Source organism: Vanessa cardui, chromosome 2 (assembly GCF_905220365.1).
Source record: "Vanessa cardui chromosome 2, ilVanCard2.1, whole genome shotgun sequence".
Lineage (NCBI taxonomy): Eukaryota > Metazoa > Arthropoda > Insecta > Lepidoptera > Nymphalidae > Vanessa > Vanessa cardui.
In genome coordinates, this window is record NC_061124.1 from 11,560,733 (window position 1) to 11,585,356 (window position 24,624).

The 24,624-nt window shown below is 31.5% G+C and overlaps 2 protein-coding genes across 2 annotated transcripts; one reads left to right on the plus strand and one right to left on the minus strand.

Annotated features, from left to right (window-relative positions):
* The first annotated feature begins 201 nt into the window (after window positions 1-201).
* Window positions 202-3,523, plus strand: LOC124536959 (protein takeout-like). Its single transcript, XM_047113647.1, has 6 exons — window positions 202-1,560; window positions 1,697-1,786; window positions 2,092-2,239; window positions 2,531-2,664; window positions 2,806-2,958; window positions 3,358-3,523. Exons 1-6 carry the CDS (start codon window positions 1,491-1,493, stop codon window positions 3,507-3,509), a joined length of 747 nt encoding a protein of 248 aa, XP_046969603.1. The 5' UTR covers window positions 202-1,490; the 3' UTR covers window positions 3,510-3,523.
* Window positions 3,524-3,671: 148 nt separating this feature from the next.
* On the minus strand, window positions 3,672-24,149 carry LOC124541707. Its single transcript, XM_047119646.1, has 5 exons — window positions 23,848-24,149; window positions 9,528-9,768; window positions 6,782-6,915; window positions 5,322-5,471; window positions 3,672-4,337 (listed from the first exon to the last, which is right to left on the minus strand). The coding sequence occupies exons 1-5, from the start codon at window positions 23,942-23,944 to the stop codon at window positions 4,186-4,188; spliced, it is 774 nt and encodes a 257-aa protein (XP_046975602.1). The 5' UTR covers window positions 23,945-24,149; the 3' UTR covers window positions 3,672-4,185.
* Window positions 24,150-24,624: the final 475 nt, after the last annotated feature.

Here is a 24,624-nt window from a genome sequence, read left to right on the forward strand (position 1 = left end):
GATACTTCAATTACGAATCCGAGCAAATAATTGTACAAGGATGAGAATGAGCATATCTCATCTCATTTTGATTAAAAGTTATTGTAATTAAATTTGGTTACCAATGTGACCCGCCCCGGCTTTGCCCAGATTTATTCCTTTTTCTTTACTATATTGTTTATTATATACGAAAACCTTCCTCTCGAATCACTCTATCTATTAAAAAACATCGCATCAAAATCCGTTGCGTAATTTTAAAGATCTAAGCATACATAGGGACAGACAGCGGTAAGCGACTTTGTTTTATACTATGTAATGATGATGCAGATCGTAATAAATATGATTTTGTTGGTTTTGTTCCTGGAACCGTTATGCCGTAACTGCACTAAGCTCACTGAACAAGGTCTAAACAAACGGAGCTATGCAAACGCTGCTGCTTGTACTTGTACGACTTTCGCAAACTGAGGCAGCGTGTCGCGACGGTCACAGGCCTACAAATTTGTTACATCATTCGAATTACAACATTGCACCTCGACGACTGTGCTAGTTAAACGTATACATCGATTTGCGATTCTATTGCGATAACCCAATGGTTCCATTTCGATTGCACCTTTCACGATTTTAGGTCGAACATTCTGTCTGACGACATTTTATAAAAGTGCATGCGAAATTGCACTGTCATCGTGACCATGGAAAATTCTAACTAGATTTAAATAAATCAAATACAAAAAGTGATATTAAGTATGTAACAGTTTCGTTGTAAATATTTTGATTTGAAGTAGAGGGCAAGGAAATAGATGTATGCAATGATTGCTAGTTATAGATGTGTTTTTAAATAAAAACTCTTTTCCTTTCGTCTGCACACATTTTAAAAATAAGTTTTGATTATGGAAGAACGATGACTTTATCCCCAAACCCTAACGACTAAAAGTCTTTCATATATTTAAGTCTAACTAATGGTTAAGTATCTTAAGTTAATCCGTATCTTTCTTTTTAATTTTGCCAATTTTTACATTTGAAATTCAAATATAAAATAATATTATAAGGCCGATTTTATACCTTTCAATCTATAACATAAAAATACAATTTCTATTACGTGTCGAAAATCAATTTACTTATAAGAAGCATATAATTATATTTAAATATTTGCGATACCAGACCAGTGATTGAGTGATTGCCAGACAATAAAAAAAAAACAAATATTGAGTATATTTGTACAGGCATAAAAAATGACATCTAAGTTTCCTTGTCGATACTGTTAGTCTAGCTCAAAGAAAACAAAAAATAATCACTTACTTATGTTCTATAATACATAAATTAAAATGATGTAACAAAGAGAACGTGTGATAAGAATAAGATGAAGATAGATAGATAGATATATACTTTTTTTTAAATAGATAAAAAATATGTTATCATCACGTATTTAAAATAGTATTTAAATTAGATGCGGTGATCAAAATTGTTCTTATTATATTGAAATTGCTCTGAAAAGGATACACTAATTATAAATAATGAAGAAAATTTTATTAATATTCAGTGTGATTCAAATATTATGTAGTGCTGAAAAAAGTTTTATTAATTGTAAGTATCGTTTTACTTGTAATGAAACATTTTTGAGATTTCATTTGTTTTAAGTTCATTGACCTGTTTTCTTTTTTGTCTCGTATTACTAATAAAAATACTTGATAATGTTTCTAAAGTTAATTTACTGTTTTAGTCGGTAGTTTCATATGTCCCCGTGAGGAGAAAGCCCTCGGTCGTTGCCTAAGAGACGCTCTCAACTCCTACATACCGCAATTAGCAACAGGTACACATTTAGCGTTATATCTATTAAATTGTTTAATTTTTCTAATATAACTAATTAAAAAAGTAAATATATATAGACGAAATACACGACGAAAGCCGAAACGACGTAAGTCGAGACATATTCTCATAGTCTTTTTCTTCTTGCAACGATAATACATTGACTTCACGACAGGTGAATAGTTGACGTAAGTTTGAGGAAAATGTCAAAAAACTGTGGGACGTAACTCGAAACGACGTAAGTCAAGGACTGCCTGCACTTGCATATAACGTTATTTTTCTAGCTTCATATAATTCTTGTTTTAATAGGAGTGCCAGAATACGGTGTGCCATCATGCGAGCCGCTTTTCGTTCCCTCCTTAGCGATCGAACAGACAGCGGGACCAATATCTGTGACGTCCTCGTACACGGACGTATCAGTAAGAGGCCCTTCGACCATGCGGGTAAAAGATGTTCAGTAAGTACCTTCAAATAATTAAATCATACAATGCATTTAGACCATGTTCCATGCAACGTTAAGGTTGCCGTATCATTGCTGATTTTACAAGTCTTAAATTGTACTTTAATTATATTTTTTGGCTTGGTGTTGAAGTAAATATATTCCCTGTGAGAAAAGCCACTCGATTCTTTCTCCTCCAGAGCAGTAAATCCGTTCGGAATGTAACTTTGTTGCCTAAGATTTATTTAAACTTAATACGAGTATAACCAATAATCTTTTTTTGCAATTTAACACTATTCTTATATTCAGGGTTCATTCTGCGAAGCATGAGGTGATTGCTACGCTTCACATACCTGAGCTGAGGATGAAGGGTAACTACAACTTGAAGGGGCAACTTTTAATGTTGCCAATTGAAGGAGATGGAAAATTTTCCGCGAAATATGGTAAATTTTTTATAAAATACACTTACACATCCTTATTATATATACTCTTTGCATTGTAATGGCAATAATTTCTCTAAAAAGGTAATTTTGTCAGTAAATTTAAAAATAGAATGCTTTGTAACAATGCATTATAATCCTCAGATGATATCGACGCAACAGTGATCATGGTTTTGGGAAGAAAACCTCGTCCGAACGCAGCAGACGCTCTGGCTTGCAAGAAACTTGATGTTATGTTCAACGTTAAAAAGGTTTCGATGGATCTGGACAATCTCTTTGGTGGAGATGGAGACTTAGGTAGGTCACTTACAACAACAACAGCCAGAAAATTTCCCACTGCTGGGCTAAGGAGAAGGTTTGGAACATATTCCACAACGCTGTTCCAATGCGGTTTGGTGGATGATAGAATTTCTATGAAATTAGCACATGAAGGTTTACTCGCGATGTTTCCTTCACCGCCGAGCATGAGAGGAATTATAAAAACAAATTAAGCACATGAACAAACAGTGGCGCCTGCCTGAATTTTGAACTCGCAATCATCAGTTAAGATGCACGCGTTCTAACCACTGGACCATCTCGGCTCATACTTATCACTTGCATTTAATTAACTATTAAGTTTTTAATCTTATTCAGAGTGACATTAATAATAACAGTTTCTTTTTAATTGGCAACACTAAATATTTATTCATATTACAGGAAATGCAATGAACAAATTTTTGAACGAAAATTGGGAGAAACTTTCTAAAGAATTACAAAGTCCAATGGAAGAGGCTTTAAAAGATTTCTTCAAGCCGTTAGCGGATCATGTGTTGAGTACATTAGACGCTGATGATATTTTGTCACCATAGATACCTACTGTTAAGAAAACTAAACTAAAATATTTATAAGATATTTATTAATGTTTATAATAATTAGTTAATAAGGAATTTAAAACTGTAAAATATTAATTATATTAATTAAGAATTCAGTATTCCTAGTTTAGATATAAGACAAAAATAAAAACGTTTTAATTTTTACAAATTGTTTATTTAATTTCTGTCATTGACACATATTTCTATGAACACATAAAATTCATAATACACGCTATCATAAATCAGATCGATATTATAATAATACAATTTTACAAATACCTTAACATTAAGTATCTTACTTCACTAAATAAATAATAAAGCTTACTTAATCCAGTAAAAGTAAGCACGATCGTGGTATCTCATTTCATAATTTTCCTGGTAATGACTTTTTTAATTTTCACAAAGGAGTTTTATAACAACAAAGTCACTTTTAATGATATTCATATTATCCAATAGCTACAGTTATTCAAATCAGTGATTTGGTAAAGCTTAAACCATTAAATGGTCTTTAAAAAAATGGCTTATTGGAATCTGATCAATCCTTAATAAAACTATTATGTTTTAATTGTTTACAGTCAGTTCACTGGTCGAAACGTACATCACTAATTGTATAAAGAAACATCAGCAATGTTCGTACCTCTTACACATATCACCAATCAAAGGTGGCACAGTTTTAAGGCTTGAGCCACGCGTCGATGGGTATTCTTTCGAAGGCAGCGTTGAGAAAGATGCGGAAGTGCTTGGCAATGGCCGCAGACGCCGCCGGTCTCATTTCATCGATTATCTCGGCGGCGTTGTTGTTCAGGAATTGATTCATCGCCTCGCCTGAAATTTAAAGAGCGTGCAAAATAAAAGAAATATAATGGTGAAAGTTACTTACAACCTTCTACCTTCTAGAAATGAAAAGTGCTGTCATGTTGAATGAATAAATTATGTTAAAATTACAAATTTTTGATAGTTATGGCCAATAAATTATACACATTTTTTTATTTTAATTCAGATTGGGTAATAATGTATTGATTTATTAGGTCAAATTTTATTGATGTTGTTTGTTTTCCTAAAAGTCCTCAATTCGAAAAGCAGCTTTATGTCATTCCTTGTATTTTGTGTTTGACGACCTCCGTGGTCGAGAGGTGTGTACATCGGTTTTCATGGGTACGCTACTCCGAGGTCCCGCATTCGATTCTCGGTGGAGTCGATATAGATTACCATTAGTTTTCTACATCTACTCGGGTCTGAGTGGGTACCCTCGTTACTTCTGATATTCCATAACACAAGTGCTTTAGCTACTTACATTGCGATCAGAGTAATGTATGTGATGTTGCCTCATATTTATTTATTTTATTTATTGTGTATGTGTGTGATGTGTATGTCAAATATTGTTCCTGTAAGAATGTTATCGAAGCACGAAGTAATTGGTATTTTATACTGAATGTTCTATGTGTTCGCTCCAGTTTTCGATTGCGCCCAGGATTCGGTTTTAGACAGAACATTCAATTAATAAAAATGTGCTTATCGCTCGTTTTTAATTTATCTTTTTTAATTTTTTTATCTTGTCACATAGAGGAAAATATTGATTGAAATTTCATGAAACTAGCACTGTGAAACTTGGTTTTTACTTACGATCATGTTGAAATAATAAATTATAAATATCAGTCATATAGAAAATAATATCAGTTCGCTTTGTAATATCTGATAAGTCTTATATACCAAATTATTTACTTTTACTTTATTACTTTTTGTAGAATGTTGAGTTTTGTCGAACGCCTTGAAGTCATTAATATTTAAATGCCAAAAAACTGGACTTACCGATAACGCTTCCGTGATTGACCGTATCTCTGACCTTGAAGCGAGAGCTCTTAAGCTTAAAGTCGACCTGCATGCGATCAGCTGTCATGTACTTCACGGCCTCTCGCTCGATTTCCTTGCCGAAAATCTTGACGATGGCAACCACGTCATCTGCGACACAAAGCATTAATACATCATAAAGAAGAAGAATAAAAGATTACCTCTAAATTATTTTAAATAGAAATAATAAATACAATATATGCAGAAACAATTTACCAATATTATTCATTTAATTGCATATTTAGACGTTTGCAAGTAGGTATAAGTTTGAGTAACTGCAATATTAATTTTATTTTCAATGAATTATCTCACGATATCATCGGTTTAAAAGATTTTAATATGTTTTTGTTACCTAGAGTTATCTTCAATATATTTATCGAACCATTTGAATGTATACGTATAGAATTTACTTGAATTATTGGTATATTATGTATATACCAATAATTATACATGGAATTCTAGTAAAAAATTTGGCGGAGTAGAGGTCGTTTTGTTTGACCTTTAGTAATTATTAAGGCATCTTATAATTAAGTCCGATATTTTGTTTGACAAAAATAAATTTAAACGCATGTTCGCCTTGGCTTAATGCCGACCTTGTTGGGACAACGCAAAGTATTGAAAATATTTATTTTCAAGTGTGATCGATAAATCGAGGACATATTCTGCGCATGTAAATAATTATATTGTTTATAAAAAATTGTACTAATAATAACCAACCACTACGGGACCATAAGCTAATTTAACCGAAGATTGCTGGTTCAAACGCAGCAAGTTTTTTTTAAATTTACTTATGATTGATCTCGTGTTTAGTGAAGTAAAACATCGTGTGGAGACCTGTCAAATTCTCTGAGGAATTCTGCCTCATATACTGACAATCCGCAAACTATTTATTTAAAACAGATAAGATATCATAACTTTTATATAAAATGTATTTATATCTGTCTGGCAAAATTATTCGTAACGAAATAAATCAGCTTGGCTCTAGACAGCTGTAAGTACAGGAAATAAGTCTTAAAAGGTTAAATAAAAACGGTCAGTATGTAAAGGTCACACAGGTTGTTTTATCCAAGTGCCTTTCAATTAAATCAGTTTACTTAGGGATATGACTGCTTTGACATATACATTGAAGGCTACGAGCCTGTCAGCAGGGCTGGATTTTCCACTAGTCAATAGCCTAGCGGCCCCACATAGGCTCCTAGGCAGACCAAGAATAGGGAAATAATGTTTTAAAAATCATCATCATTTATGAAACCAAATATTTATCACACTTGTTGAGGGCGATGATATGATCAAGCTATGTCAAGGAAAAAATTCGTTGTGATAGAGGGAGGGACACAACAATCTCTAGTAAAATAATCTCTAAGAATTGAAAGTATTACTAATTACAATACAAGAACTATATAAAGAGTGTTTCTACTAACTGAATGAGGCCCAGAAGTCGCCCTGGGATCGCACAGGGAACAGGAGCACCTGCCCAGACACCTCGTAGTGACCGGTGACTTCGATACGGGGCAACACAAGCCCCATGTCAATACGCAACTTCTTCAAATCTGACCTGAAACGTAATTACACTCATTAATTATCTTATTAAATTATTCCTTCAGAGAATGTTAAATATGTACGATATTGAAGATTATCTTATTTCAATTGATAATCATATTATTTAACAATACATGCATAAGAAACAACTAATAATTATCAATTGTTTTTTAAATCATTTTCATGAAATAACTAAATAAAACGTGAGAAAGTAATAAAAAGGAACTAACAAATTATATTATCAATTAAAGTGCATTAAATTTTATTTATTAAAAAACCTTTAAGGTATGTTGCCGTTATATCGTTTGTATTATTATTATTAAAAATAACTATTGACAAACTGACGTTATCATTCTTTTGACCAAATTCTTTCTACAGTATTTTACGCGGTTTAACAGTATTTACTTATATTTTATTCGTTACGAAATTTAAAAGCTGTTTACTTTGAAAGAGTAAGATATCTTTATTTATTCCCTTCATTGGATGCTGCAATCGATCCTCTTACGAAGTTATTTAGTTTCAGCGATCGTCTCAGACATTTCACGACTATTTATGCAATATGATGCTCAATTACATCGATTTGCAACTAAGAGATGCCCGTGTATTGCACAGGTTTAATAACTTTGGAATAAAGGAGAAAGAAATCACCCAACATTTACGATGTAAGTGTTTTCCATTTTTTGGCCTTCATACAAACAACATTTTAATTTGTGCAATTCTGTGACTCACTTCGCACCTCAATTGTAAAATTTTGACAACTAAATTACGGTGATACGCCATTTTGTTACGTGATTTCTATAAATTTTGTAATTGTTATTATAGTCGTTGTTGCGCACGAGATTCTGTCATTTCACGTTCGTGTTCTGCGGCGAGTTTCGAGTTTCTTCTTACAGAATACAAGACGTATTATTGAATTATAGTTAGATATAATATAACTTGTAGTTTAATATTGACCATTTTCTAAATTACTATTTTTTCAAATTTATTATTTACATACATTTTCTTTATATATCAAAAGTAAGTTAGTTTTTAAGTATAAGTAAATTAAACTGAAATTTTATTTACAATTCAAAAAATAAAAGATTTTAGCCAGCTGTTCCGGAGATTAACCATAATTATTTTTATATTAGATTAGACAAAAGAATTGATGACAAAAATATTACGGTATATACTTATAATACCGTAGTAATGCATTTTATATAAAAGTTTATTTTAATATTACAAGCAGAAACTCCAATTTTATTATAAGTATGGAGTGTAAATGCATAGATTGAAAACCTTGTAACCGATAACAGTTGAATAATGAACCAAAATCTTCGAACATTAAGACAAATCATTTTACAGCGTCATTATGAAAAATGCTCTTAAATCGTCGCCGTGCTCTTGACATACATACAAAAAAAGTCATTGTGCGTTTATTTTAAATGATTACATATTATTATACTATTACATTGTTTTGAGATAATGGGTCATACAACACTGGTTAAGTGTGACGAAACTTTGGTGATTATTATTTGTCAACTGGTTGGCCACAATAATTTGAGACGGCTGTTGTACCAATCTCAATACACCGGCTTGAATAAAATAATCCTTATACTGTTGACTTTTCTATTGATATAAATTTATATTTATATCATTAAAATTAATAATTATCATAAAACAGTTTTCATCAGAAATCATGCTGTTTTTAATGGAACCCCTAAGATATCATAATCTTTAATTTTAATATCGCGTAAGATGAATATCAGAGAATTGGGATATTTCTGGGTGGTAGGGTTTTATGCTAGTTCGTCTAGGGTATCTGATAAGTGGGTGGTACCTATACCACCCACTTATCAGATATTCTACCACAAAACAGTAGTAACCAGTATTGTTATGTTCGTGTTTGAAGAGTAAGTGAGTCTGTGCATATCAGGGCACAATAGAATAGTTAATATTTTTTATAGCGCCATTTTCTATTAGTGCCACTTACCATCAGGTGGTCCATTTGCATGTCTGCCTACTTCTACCATTAAAAATAGGACAGACAGCGTTAGGAGACTTTGTTGTGTACTATGGACCTAACGATGATAATTATACAATCTTAGCATGTTATATTCTCCTGAGAAAAATTCCGTTCAGTCCAGTGGTATTCCATAACGCTGTTCCACTGTGGTTTATGGAAACATGTAGTAATCATATGTTTTTTGTTGTTGCTGCGATTACATTACATTACATTACATAACACATAATGAGTTTAATGAAACAGACTCAAGCCAATTATAAACAAATTTTACATTATCTATATAAACAAGAGTGGAGATGGCCCAGTGGTTAGAACGCTTGAATCTTAACCGGTGATTGTGGGTTCAAACCCAGGCAAGCACCGCTGTTTCATGTGCTTAATTTGCTCTCGTGCTCTGCGGTGAAGGAAAACATCGTGAGGAATGAGGAGAAGGCATGTGACAAATTTCATAGAAATTCTGCCACATGTGTATTCCACCAACCCGCAATGGAACAGCGTGGTGGAATATGTTCCAAACCTTCTCCTCACAGGGAGACGAGGCCTTTAGCCCAGCAGTGGGAATTTACAGGCTGTTGTCGTTGTTGTTGTTGTTATATAAACAAGTATATATACAAAGAAGTCACCTGATTTTCGTCACGGTGTAATTACTCGGTCCTATGACTGTGATATTGCTGAAGGTAGCTCTCACTCGGACTGGACCGGCGTTGTTTTCCATCATCAGCCGGTCGATGAAGAGGGGTTCTACCGGAGGTACCTCCAGGTCCGGTAGTCCTCTCGCGAGGTACGGCCGGAGGTGATTGAACGACCTCTTGATACAGGAATCCAATTCGGCGTCGCTCCGCTTGCATGGCAGCAAGTATTCCGCTATAATTAAACATTACATCATTTTAATTATATTGTTATGTTCTCGTACCAGCTACAGGTGAGAATGAAATTAAACTAAGTGTAACTTAAGCAACGAATATTCCATAGTCATGTTACTTCAATAACTTTTTTTTCAATATCTGGTTACATATATATTTTGTTTTTGGCATAAGTATATTGAAACTAGTAACCTATTCACATAAATAAAAACAGCAAAAAAAAAAGCTTTTGTAACTGTTTAAAAAAAATAATAAGAAAAAAAGCATTTTCGGTGCAAAGTTTTGTTGTTTGCTATAAAACGGTTGGCCGCTCATCGCATTAAAAAAGTATTAATGCGGATTTTAAATGTTTCTTAACTAATTAATAGGGTCTTATATGAAATTTGATTACTATTTATCTTGTACGAAATTTTATCAATACGGTACCTGGTACCTATTACACAAGATATATTATAAAGCAACGACTAATATCATCTTTAAGTTTTGAACACTATGACAGTTATTTTACAGTTATAGAAATAAGTATAAAGTCAAATATCAATAACAGCCAAAGAACTTATGTTATTGTTAACTAAAATATTTAAGATTATTTTGTACACAAGATATACACAGATTTTAAATTATCATCCTGAACTATATTAATCACGTGTAAACGATTAATGTTTATAATTATTCAGACAAAACAAAATAAGCACTTAAACTAGATAAGAATCAGCAACCGCGAGAACCAAGACGAAAATTAAACATCTGTGAATAGTCGAGTAAAAATTTGTGTGTTTATAAGCATTTTGTACGCACAGTTAAAAGACACACTTTCATCACACTCCACAACAGCAAAAAAGGTTATTCTCTGGAAGATTTAATTTACAATTGTAACTTTGGATAAACATTAAAATCTGTAGCTATTTAAATAGGTACAATTAAATTGTCATCTATGAACTTATTCAGGACTAGCTCAACCTGCGGCTTTACCCGGTTGAAATTTATAAAACTTTCCCTTTATCACACAAGCCATCATCAAATTTAAGTGAACTATCATCGTATCGTAACAATCTTCGTAATAAATTTCTTCTAAATTGATTCGCATTTCTCCTTTTGCATTTATATATATTAGGATAGCTGAGATGGCCCAGTGGTTAAAACGCGTGCATCTTAATCGATGATAGCGGGTTCAAACCCAGGCAAGCACTACTATATATATGTGCTTAATTTATGTTTATAATTCATCTCATGCTCGGTGGTGGAGGAAAACATCGTGAGGAAACCTGCATGTGACTAATTTCATCGGACTTCTGCCACATGTGCATTCCAACAACCAGCATTGGAACAGCGTGGTGGAATATGTTCCGAACCCTCTCCCTAATGGAAGAGGAGGCCTTATTCCAGCAGTAGGAAATTTACAGGCTGTTACTTTACTTTTTATATTAGGATAGATTTGGTTGGTTCTGAGTTGTATTATATGTTAACATTAATTTACACAATTCCATAAATATGTACAATACAACAACCAAATTTCGCAGGATGCACGACACTTAAATTAGCATCCTGCAACGCGTTAAAGACAGCCCACGCCTCTAATTGAATGAAAAGTCTTCAACTATTCAAAATAAATCTCATGTTACAGCATTCCATAACTGTTAGCAAAAATTTTGATGTCAGAATATCATTTTTGTCATTGTTTAAATACACAATGACAATAAACATTGCTGTTTTGATCAATAAAAGATGAATCATTTATAAAATAGTTGATAATATAATCTATTCAAGATTCGGTAATCAAGATTTAACTTCTTTCATAATTTACACCCGATCGATATTGTTCTCATACAACAATAAAAGGTATATGACATACTTCATTAATAAAATTTTAACAAAAAGAAAAACCGACTTCAAACAAAACACTATTATAAAACAAATAAATATGCACTAAAAAGTAAAAAAAGTAATTGCGTATTCAACATATTTTTAGAGTCCTCCTAAGTAAAATGAAATGAAAAATCTTAGAGTACTTAAAAGTCGATTTACGATAATATAATGTAGTTACAGAAATGGGGCCACATGGGAAGCACTCACTTTCAAAGAAAAAAGAATATCAAAATCGTTCCATCCAATGAAAAGTTATGAGGTAACAACATAAAAAAATACAGACGAATTGATAACCTCCTTCTTTTTGAAATCGATACTATTATGGGCTTTAAAATGAGGTATAGTATTCGGTTTAGCAACGCAACTAAGATTAACCAAGATGAAACTGTTTGTTTATTGATTGAATTGTAATTAAGTAACTTTTTTTTTAAATCGATTCAAAGTTATTTCCGAATTAAATTACACTCATAAAATGTGTATACAAAGTGACTACAAATGATACAAAATAAGATACAAATTAGTCTAATAAATATGAAAATGAAAATGAATATGCATTTTTATGTAAATTGTAAACGCATCAGTGTTATACGCATCAAAATTAAAGAGTTAAATGGACTTATTTCATGCGAGACGCATTAACTGAAACATAATTACGTGTTGATATAAAAAAAACAAATGTATCTCGGAAGCATAATCCGGTAAAAATACTTTTCATTTTAAATAAACAAAATTATACACGAACACGAATTTCGCCCGAATATTCCGTGAAAATTATATATCGAATATCTCGGAAAAGTATTTAATTTCTAGAATAAATGGTCCTAAATAAAATGCCTAGTTTTATTTTAGAGTTCTGATAGATAATATCCATTCATTTCTTTCAAAATAATACAAGTAGGTATTTTATTTTACTTCTTGCACCGAATATCGATATTCGATTCAGGCAGCTGAAATTCGTTTAAACAAAATGTAAAGCGAATTTCGGCCCATCCCTAGTTTTTATAATGAAAACATCATTAGTACTGCGCTCTTTCAAATATGTCCATGAGATTGTTTATAATGATTCTAAGGTTCTTCAAATATGATCAACGTAACGTTGTTTTAAGATCGTTTATTGTGTTAAATATTAGCATAGACAACATATAATGACTCTACTGAGCATATTAATATAATCTCTGTTTACTCATACACGGAAGCCTTAAAATGTATGAGTCCTTTGTCAGCATTCAGTATAGACTGCAATGTGCGTAAATACAATAAATTTAAATATGTTTAACTCGCGATTGATTCTCACTTATTAAAATCGCAGTCAAACCTACCTCTAATATTTAGTATGAAGAATAATATTATTCAGTTTCATAAAAAAATATTTACTAATAGTAAAGTTAAATAATAAATATAATTCATGACTGCAAGGAATTGGTGGCTAGAATACTTGCAGCATTTCCACGTTGCAGAAGTTTCGATCTTCAGGACGAAAAATAAACGAGCGCCTCTGAAACGTAGTAGAAATGTTACACTTTTAAATTTAAGTTTAAATTTAAATCTGCAAAAATACATTAATATTATTATATATGTATGGCTCTTATTCAACTATTGTCCATTTCTATTTTAAGTTCATATAAAAAAAAACGTAAATAAGACACACATATTAGAGCCCTATCTACTCAAACTAATATATTAAAAAAAAAAAACGATACGATACTTCAACCCATTTCTTTCCTATTGAGAAAAGAATTACATCCAAAATTACTTCAAGGAAATTCTCTATAAAAACTTATTAAATTCGATTAAGATATTAGATTTCATCTCCGTAATAAATGGGCTTAAGAAGGACTAAAGCCTATTGTCTAAATTTAATAGCGTGTCGCGTATATAATAATAGTACCTTAAACCAATACAAACAAAAAGACAATAAAAATTCATAAAAGCAAAATATCGTGATTTGAATATTACATTATTCAAATCGAGACACAAACCTATGCGTAATATAAATAAATATAACATTATATTTAAAAGATACGACGTTAGCATGGTAACATATATATATTAAGTGGTAAAATACGTAAATTATTATATATATATTTAAATTTAACGTTTTTCAACATGCCATTTACATAATATATAACCTTGGTCTTAATACACAACGCGACAATCGTACAATCGTTCTTAGCTTTCTCATGATAACAAAATTGCATTGCCTAAGCTCAAATGATATAATCTTTACATTAAATAGTTCTATTTTATTTTATAACATTGCATTCCATGTAATTATGTAATTTTACATAACAATGTAATGGTCATACGAGTACAAGTGGGTTTGACAATACGCTAATTAAAAAATGTATGGCGTTTTATTGTTATCACAAAGTTACACATAAAACTAGCACACACCGCGACTATGCACGTGTGCAATACTGATATTGAATACTTAATAATACTACAGAATTTGTTTATTTACGATGTAACAGAAAATTCTATAATGATCTGTATTTCTTTATGTACTATATTGTCCAATATACAAAAACCTTCCTCTCGAATCACTCTATCTATCAAAAAAAACCGCATCAAAATCCGTTGCGTAATTCCAAAGATCTAAGCATACATAGGGACAGACAGCGGTAAGCGACTTTGTTTTATACTATTGTACATAGCAATAAAATAATTCCTGGTCTCGTGTGAACAAGGAATCTCAAAATATTATTTTTGCGTATTAGTGGTATAGTGATTGTGCAATGTTAATGATAAAAGCAGGCTTGAACTTGAACGTTTCAATTTGTACAACAAACTCTTGCACAAGGTCACTTGTTATATAACGCGTTATGTAACTCGACCCGAAAACACAGTTTTGACGAAAATTCGCGCGCACGCGACAACTTGTTGATCGTGTATGTTAAGGTAAATATAACGACATGTTTTGACTTGCTCTATAAATTTTCAACGCTTTAATATTATCTGTGGTATCATTTTTTTTTTTCGACAACGAAGCAAAGGTATGAGGTAACGTACGTAGGTAACCTTATACGTATTTAAATATGTAACCTTATATTATATTTTTTCTTTTTTAATTGTACTCGTTTTCTGTCATGTATTACGTTTATATAATGTAAAACCTTCTCTGAAACGCACTGCATATACTGGTTGGTTCTATGTAGGTATATTAGTTTAGGGTCAAATAATATTAATATAGAATCATTATTTATATGCATATATGCATACAATATAATAGATATCATATTTTGACGACAAAAAAGGCTGTATATTTAAATGTCAAATAGTTAATCGAAGGTAATATTTACGGAATGAAGCAGGAGCCCGATTGGGGTGGATATGTCCTTTTAATTTTACGCACTTTAAGCCTTTGGGTCCATTAAGAGGTCGTGTCCAGCGGTGGATTGTAATTAGCTGATGATTACTATGACGATGATAAAGAATATATACAGTCCAAGTACTTTTCAATTGAAGCTGGACATAACAAAGATAAATAAGAAAAATAAAAAAAAATTAATAATTTCTATTATCGGTATTGTTGTCATCACTCTAGTGAAAAAATATTTAAAGCGTGTTTCTCAACTCGAACTCTACACCGAAGTTTGTACTCGCTTTTTTTACTTCACTATAATACACCACGCACTTGATCTGTCTTTTGTTTTATTATCAGAAAGTAATAAGTATAATCTGATACCGAGTATAATATACGCCCATGGGTATAAGATCGTACTTTAGATTCACGGCAGATAGCATCGCTATGCGGTAAGAGTGTTTAATATTAACGTAATAAATAACACCGGGTTCTTAGTTAGGATCTATCGCTTAATAGTTTCTTACGGTCGAAAACAGTACGTTTCGACATAATAATGTTATCACATCACATGTATGTTTACGGTTATGAAATCGGAAACCAACGGCCGTGCCGTGCGGCGTGCCGATTTTAGGACGTGTCTATTTTATTTCATGGAGTTATGCTTTTGAGCCGAGATGTCCCAGTGGTTAGAACGCGTGCATCTTAACCGATGATTGCGGTCAAACCCAGGCAATCACCACTGAATTTTCATGTGCTTAATTTGTGTTTAAAATTCGTCTCGTACCCGGCAGTGGAGGAAAACATCGTGAGGAAACCTGCATATGTCTAATTTCATAGAAATTCTGCCACATTTGTATTTCACCAGCCGGCTTTGGAACAGCGTGGTGGAATATGCTCCAAAACCTTCTCAAAAGGAGAGGAGGCCTTAGCCCAGCAGTGGGTAATTTACAGGCTGTTGTTGTATGCTTTTGTGGACTCTTGGACTAGTAGGGCTCATAGATATCTAGATCTAAGGTTTGACATAGTTCAAATAAATACGTAAACACTGAATTTTTAAACTCGGACATCATAAGATAAACCCATTTCAAAGTAAGCGAGAAGATTATATATTTTTTAATTGTTACCAATCGAATCTCATGTGTCAGTGATTTAAGAAGATTAATTTGTGTTTTTGAGATGTTGCAGATCGTTTTAAGACCGTTTTTATAGGACTTGTAAGAGCGTTATTAGTATTTCATCAAGTTTTAATGAAATGCGCTTCAATGTGTTGTAAGATCAATTTTGCAAACAGTTGAGTATGTTAAATTAATACTCATCCAGGATAATATTAATCTAAACTCATTTTCAACAAAACGGTGTCAGAATACCATGGAAATAAATATATAATTCCCTTTTTAAATTATTGAAAGTCTTGATTTTTTCTATTTCTTCGAATGTCACTTATAATGTTGTAATAGTTCGCGTATATATTTTTTTAATAGTCTATACATTATTACCGGTAAAATCAAAAGTCAAAATAAACTTTATTCAAGTAGGCTTTTACAAGCAATTTTAAATCGTCATTTTACAATTAAGTGAAGTTACCACCGGTTCGGAAAGTAGATTCTCCCGACAAGAACCGACAAGAAACTCAGTAGCTACTCTACTGATACGAAGTGTTCTACTTCAAGTAGGCTTTTATAAGCACTTTTGAATCGTCATTTTACAATTAAGTGAAGCTACCCCCGGTTCGAAAAGTAGATTCTACCGAGAAGAACCGGCAAGAAACTCAGTAGTTACTCTATTGATACGAAGTATTCTACGATAAAATTTGAATTCAGAATTCTTATTAGTGTTGCAAGATTTTCTGTGCCAGACGTTCTCTCATAGCACAGAATCAAAACAGATACTAAAAAGATCTACTGCACTGTATTCGTAACTATACAAATCTAATTATAAATGTTTAAAAAACTTTGTAGGATATCTATATAGGAACACGGCTATATTTAAGAGGGCATCAAATCATTTTGTTTTACATTAACATTTGCTCACTCTGGAAATTGTCGCATTATAATCACGGGTCCATAGTAAGAAGTCATCAATAATGTTACCTTCACCTATACAAGTATTATAGACTTATCAATACAGGGAATCCAGTAGGCGTTGTCGTGAGGTTACTACAAAAAATTGTTACGAAATGTAAGAGTGTCAAGGCTTTACAACTGGTCCGGCCTGACGGTCTGGGTCCAAAACGAAACGAATTATCTACCCTAGAAATGATTGTGGACTCATTATAAATTACAATCATGACTAATCCTTGCTTACAATTTGAAGGTAATCTTACAAAGATAAAATTGAGTTGAAATTACTTTGCGTAATATTAAATAAAAAATCGTAATTGTTTCAATTAGTTTTCAGAACGAATTTGATATAAAATCACTTGTTTAAATTACTTTTATTATAATTAACAATAATCTGTAGATAATGTTAATTTAAATATGAATCGATGTTGAGCATTTAATTTCAATTTCAAAAAAAGAGCCGATGGAATATATTTTTTTAAATTGTTTTTATAGAAATAGTACAAGGAAATACGTTGAATCATCCACGGGTCAATGTTATCGATAAATTTTATAGAGACGTGATCGTCGATTGTTCTGCGCCTGTGACCCAATCATAGCTCTCAGACCGCATTCATAACACGCGCTGTACATTAAAATTTATGGACTCCATATAAAGCAAGCAAGGCTGAAACTGAGCATCTTTTGCTCAATGAGAGCGATGATTATGCAGCTCAGCTATCTGAGTCATAGTTTTTCGTTGACTTCATATTAATATCATATAGTTACAGTACGTTTTAAATCTATAGATTATTGTATGCTAGTTTTTTAATGGCGATTCAAAAGTGCGTGGTTAAGTGAGAATATTCACTGATTATGTTACAGCTTGTATTTTTACAAGTGAAATTTAATTACATTTTTTTTTCTTTTCTAACATCAACTGTACCGGCAGTATCATCTTAGTCTTAATGTTTGCATCGTTTGAATTTCGTATCGATATTCAAAAATATTTATAACTGGCTGAACCTACGGCTTAAATCTTTACCATGCATGCAAATCATCCTTCAACGGGATTCAAACTATGTCCATGACAAAGCTCATCTAAATTGGTTAAGCAGTTTAAGTGAAGAGGAAACACACAGAGTTCATTTCAAATTCATAATATTGGTATGTAGCTATAGGATCAAATTAGAGATTTTTTCGTAATGTTTTGTCTTTTATGTCAAAAAGGGAGCATTCAACTTACTCATTTATTGTAACAACAACACAGATTGAGGAGAATCCGCGATTAATTTACAAAAAAAGAATTTGCGTGTACGTTATGTACGCACGTGAGAAATTTTATTTCTTTGGCGTAAGTAAAGTTTTTTTTATTGGAATAGATTGGCGGACGAATATATGGGCCTCATGATGGTAAGTGGTCACTATCAACCATAGACAATGACACTGTAAGAAATTTTAACTATTCCTTACATCGTCAATGCGTCACCAACCTTAGGAACTAAGATGCTATGTCCCTTGTGCCTGTATACACTGGCTCACTCACCCTTCAAACCAGAACACAACAATACTGCGTATTGTTGTTTGGCGGTAGAATATCTGATGAGTGGGTGGTACCTACCCAGGCGGGCTTGCACAAAATCCTACCACGTTAAGTAGTTTAATTTGGTAAAGAGTTAATTACAAAAATAATATTTTTATCGTTTACGAAATTCCTTCTTTCTTAACACTTCACTCCCAGTGTAAAAATACCTTTTTAATATGAATATAAATTAAGAAATACCAATAAATCGATAATATATCATTTTGATTCAACTCTTCCGGTGTCGGGTCGTAAGTACCGTTAAGGGTTATCAGTTTCCTGATAGTGTTAAGGATTTCATTGTAAAGTAACAGACAATTAACGTCAACAAAGGGCAAAGGGATACTTTACGACTATATTATGAAAATAAGTTGTTTGTTTGTTTGTAATCAAAATGTATAAAACTTTTTCGAAAGCAAAATGATGATATATATATAAATAAGGTGTACCTAAGTTGGCAATATTTTTTTTAAATATAGCGTTTGCTAAAATCTACATGTAAATGTCCTTTTGGTAAGATCGTTTTTGTAATGAAATTCGCCACATTAAGTTTCTAAAGTATTCAAAATATTTTTAAATTAATGAATAATCAAGTAACTTTTCACTGAAAATTGAACTTTTTAATATTACGTTGATATTTGTTATATTTTATAACATGAAAGTATTATACAAGTTGTAGACACAGAATAAACGTATTCTACTAAAACTTAACTCAATTTCTAATGTGAGTTCATTTTGATTTCATATTTTAGATTACTTTTGAAATCCGAATACTCTACACAAACTGATCAAAATAGTTTAATACGGATTCAAAAGACCTCATAAGAGCATTGTAATAAAATTAAATAAAGTTATTTTCAAATTCTATATTTGGAAGATTCGTTTGTCACAACGATAAACAGAACAATTCATACAAACCGTTTTAATGCAAATATTGTGTGAGTAATTACTCATTGTTCAAATAAACTATAATACGAATTCGTAATACTACGTCTGCTATTTTTAAATCAAGCCAATTCTATATTGTTTTTATCTGAAGACAAGGTCTCATAAAAATAATATAAGCCTAAGTGCTCACTTTGCTATGGCATACAAGGATTACGGCGCGTGCACTGAATTAATTAAATGTTCTCCGTCAAGAATTCAAGAAAAGACAATAAAAAAACAAAGCATTTCCTTTGCGGGATTATTTATTTATGCTGACTGATGATTTACAACTATATAACTTCGAGAATACTGAATAATGCTGTCATGCACGAATAAACATCTTAATGTATTTAAACATTAATGTATTTTTTTTTCTTATAACAATCAATAATAGAAATTAAAATTAATAATAACAAAACAGTCACAATATATCAGAATAGTCTGTATTTTAAAAAAAAACGTATCCCTGTATACATATATCCAACTTTAAGGCTTCTTATTACTGAAAGGGCTTGGGGCCCATTCTACTACGTGGTTTCGTTAATGATTACTTAGGATATATGGAGCAACATAACTCGCTACGTTTGCCGGGATTGATCTCGCGATCTTCGTTCATTATTATGTACAATGAACTCATTCGTCTGTACTATGAGTCTATATCATAATGAAGATGTAAAATTTGCTTATTTGAATATAGGAACTAATGACCCAATTTATTTTTTGATTTTAAGTGAAGCTTGTGAATTTGACTAACTAATTTTCCTTAATATGGATAGATTAAGCGTTCCGTTTATATGAGTCAAAAACTACTTCGAGGACAATTTCAAAGGAAACTTGCGAATAAAGCAAAAATAGACTTTCGAAAATGCGGATTTAATACGTCACGCGGCGTAAACTACAAGGATCCCTCGAAAGAGCTGTAATCGACCTCAGCAAAAAAACTTTGAAAAGGAGCTAATATATGTCGTACATCACATCACATACACAAAATTTGATTAAAGATAGTAAGAAATTCTGCCCCATATCGCACCCTAACTGCGAGCCGTATAGGAGTTCCATCACTACATAGTATAAAACAAAGTCGCTTTCTCTGTCCCTATATCTTTAAATCTACGCAACGGATTTTGATGCGGTTTTTTTTAAAAGATAGTGTGATTCAAGGGGAAGGTTTGTGTATATAATACATGAACAATATAGTAAAGAAACACTGATAATTTTAGAAGTTTGCGATGTGATGTCGTAAATAAACAAATTCTGTAGTATATTTAGTATCAGTATTGCACCCGTGCGAAGCCGGGGTAAGTAGCTAGTTAATTATAATATTCGACTATGATAATTACATAAACATAACCACATTACGGAAGGTGACTCAAATATCCAAATAACCTATAAATAAAAGATTCGACTGAGTATCGCTAACGTGCTCCTCAGAATTGTTCCGTTCCCTTCCGTTCCGTTACTTTGTCATGGATCCTGTGCTCAGAACCTTACCAAACTTTCACCAAATTACTCTTGAAGTATATATTTTATAATAAAAAAAGAATCATTAAAATTGGTAAAAAAAATTTAAAAAAAATGGGACCCCACGGGAAGCACTACCTTTCAAACAAAAAAAAATTATCAAAATCGGTCCACCCAGTGAAAAGTTATGAGGTAACAAACATAAAAAAAAAAAAAAAAAAAAAAAAAAATACAGACGAATTAAAAACCTCCTCCTTTTTGAAGTCGGTTGAAAAATATGTAGTTAAATATATAATTCTTGACTGCTATAGCGTAAAAATTGTATGTATGACAATGACAAAATGACAAAACAAAGTTACTTAATGTCTGAAAATATTCCCTGATTTTTATCATGTGCTTCCCACAATGGAGTTACCAATTCGAAACCCAAAAAGGAAAGGAAACCTGAACCTAGCAGTGGGAAATTTATAGCATACTACTTTTTGGCAAATAAACTTTGATTAAACAATTCTATATTGATTCTCTCTTTCTTTCATCGCTAATTCGACAAACGAATGAAGAAGACAGAGCATTATGTAACCATATAGCAGATAATCAACGTTTATTAGTCAGGAGAATGGTTTACGATTCACAAGTCTCGGAATTTCCAAACACTTTTTCTCTTCCGCGTGGAATTTATAAAGAATTTCCATCGACATGGTTTTTATGACGAAACGTATTCAAGTCGGCCCTCTTGCTTAAAGTCAATGCTTAAGCTTCGTAAAAACGATGGTTTTATTAAAATGTAAATATAAAAACGTGCTTAGTTAAAAAAAAAAACGTGAAATTGAATTTTGGAGTAGTCAGCAAAACTTCTTTCAAGTAAAGTTACATTGTCCAAAATAAGGCCTATCCCAAAACATTTCGTACATGTAGACTTATTAGTTTAAAATCCTAACAAACCTCCTTATTAAATAAAAAAAAAATCTTATCTTGTTTTTTTTGTCGGCTATCATTACGATAAATTTTATTACTATCTTACTACCAGCTTAATCATAAAACCGTAACAGTCGAAAATTTCGTTAAATTTAAAATAAAATAAGGCATTCTACGCGAGGATATGTATATATGATAATATTATGTAAACTGCGGATTGTTAAGTATGTATATTTTATAGCTTTCATAAATTATATCCACAATAATAATTATTTTAAATTAATGTTAAGCCAGTTGTTTCAATGTTATAAATATAAATTAAATTCACGAAGGGATAAATCGATTATCGTTAAAATATATATATTTAATAATTCACGATCTTCTGGAATAATATGTAATGCATTAATGGCTACAACATTGACGTGGAGTAGGGAAAATAAAGATTAAAAAAATACACATTTTGTGTCATTTACTTCTAAAATTTTGTTATATTTTTTGTAAAAATCATTCCATTCAAGCTAAGTTTTCGTATAAGGTGGTAACATTAAGGTCGAGTGACCATTTTTCATTACAATACGCAAGAGTCGGCAAACATGGGGTCCGTGCGTTGTTTCGTCAGCGCAACATGAAAGTGACCTTGGCATGAATGACAGCTCTCCGAGCAACCGACAATACTAAGATGATCGTGATCGCTTAAATTAACTCCGAGATTTGGGTGATTTTTAAATTTCATATATTATACTACTATTATTCTTTTTATAAATTGCAGATTGCAACGGAATACATAAACCGTCATTTTGGAGACAGTTTTTTTTAATGTAAAATAAAATATGCGTGTAAAGGTAACACTATATTTAAGTTTATAATTAAGGGAAAAAATAAAACCATCTACACATACGTTATATAAAGATAGAGAGAAGATATTCTTCCACGAAAACATATGAATAAGTTTTCGTATTTTTCCAATTGATCTCAAATTGAATGCCAACTACAGTACTTAGGATTTATTTTTTTGGTGCAATAAGTGTGACTCTTTGTTTGATTTGGACACTTTATTTAAAATTGCCTTAAGCTTTGTTACACAATCAAAATAAACGTGACATTTCTTGGAATTATATTTGTGCATTTTATAACTTGTATTCATAATAAATGAGCACAGATTAATTTACCAATTGGGCATGATGCCGCGATGGCAATTTTATTAAGTAATAATGATTAAATTTAGTCTATAGTCTCAATATTTCAACGGGTAAAAGGGCACATAAGATTGCTTTCTTAGTTGAAGAAATAAAAGTAGATTTTGTATATTTTTAGTAACATAGATAAAAAAACCTAAGTTATTATTTAATAACTTGAAAAAGGTTTTATATGAAATATATATATTAATTATCGTATTAAATTAGTTTTCATTTTAATATTATTTCCGTAATTTATTGTAACGTATATTTCGTCAAACATTTGACAAAGGATAATTATTTGTAATGATTTTATATTTTCATCATAAAATTGTCAACATCAAAATAAAATAGTATGAGGGTGGGTATGTATAGTCAAATAAATTTGATAAATATTAAAATTATAGACTAATAAAACGAAATTAAGATGTTAAAGATGCAAAGCACTCATTACTAATTATTATTATTGAAAAATCAATAGATTTTTGTTTATTATGTCTACTTCAGTAACAGTTGTATAATTACAAATTTAAACGCATTAAGAAAAAGGTCATCGTTTTTACATCAGATTTTAAAAAGTTACCAAATATAATTTCAACATTTTTAACGATTGGCAACCAATAAGTGAATCATCAACAAATGCTGGTTGCGGAATCTATATTTGAATACAATTCAATTTACGTTCATCTTAAAAAATAATTTTTATTATATACATTTTTAATTGCCATAATGTTTTTTTTTCTAAATATAATTTGTGTATTAATTTATATTTATGTACTTTTGTGTGTAATAGTATTTTAAGGGTACTTACGTATTGTTGGCGTGTTATCATTCTCAGCGGCCTCTCCGTTGTGACAGATTATGGTAAAACAAAGGACTAAGAGAATTTTGAAAATACGTTGAGCCATTTTTTTATTTTTTTTTATAACAACTTTATCGTTACAGTTCGATATCACAGAACGTCCAACACTAATTTACATTCGAATTCGTGAGATTAATTTTTTTTTTTTTCGATTTGTTTTCCCGCGTCCGCTGTTCTACAGATTCAGTTGGCAATAGCCATCTGGTCGGTCGTCAGCCGGTTAACGCGTCTCATTTTGTTTGAAGTGAAAGCATGAGGCGTTGTTTTATTCGGGCATGGTTTTCGACATCCCTAACCTGCCCCCCCCCCCCTTTGCATAGTATTTACAAACACCACGTGGGTATCTGAGCTGTTATTATGTCTATCATAGAATTATAATGTGTCATAGCCTTTTAATGATGGGATTTTAATTTTTCCTTTTGTATATAACAATATTTTTATTAATTTAATAATCTATTGATATTGTTATTATTTTGAAGGTATATGTGATTTTTTTCTGATGTAATAAGCATGTGTGCTATCACAGCTTCTGTGTACATACAATTTATAAATTTGATGATGACTACTGTTTTATTATTAACTGTCTGCCCTTGAGTAACCATTTATTTGATTTGAGAATAGGTACTATAAACTTATTTATTTTTAACCTTTTTATATAAATATTTTACTCTGCACAGATGATAAATAGATTTTTTAATATAATCAACTTTTGTATAATTTGTACAA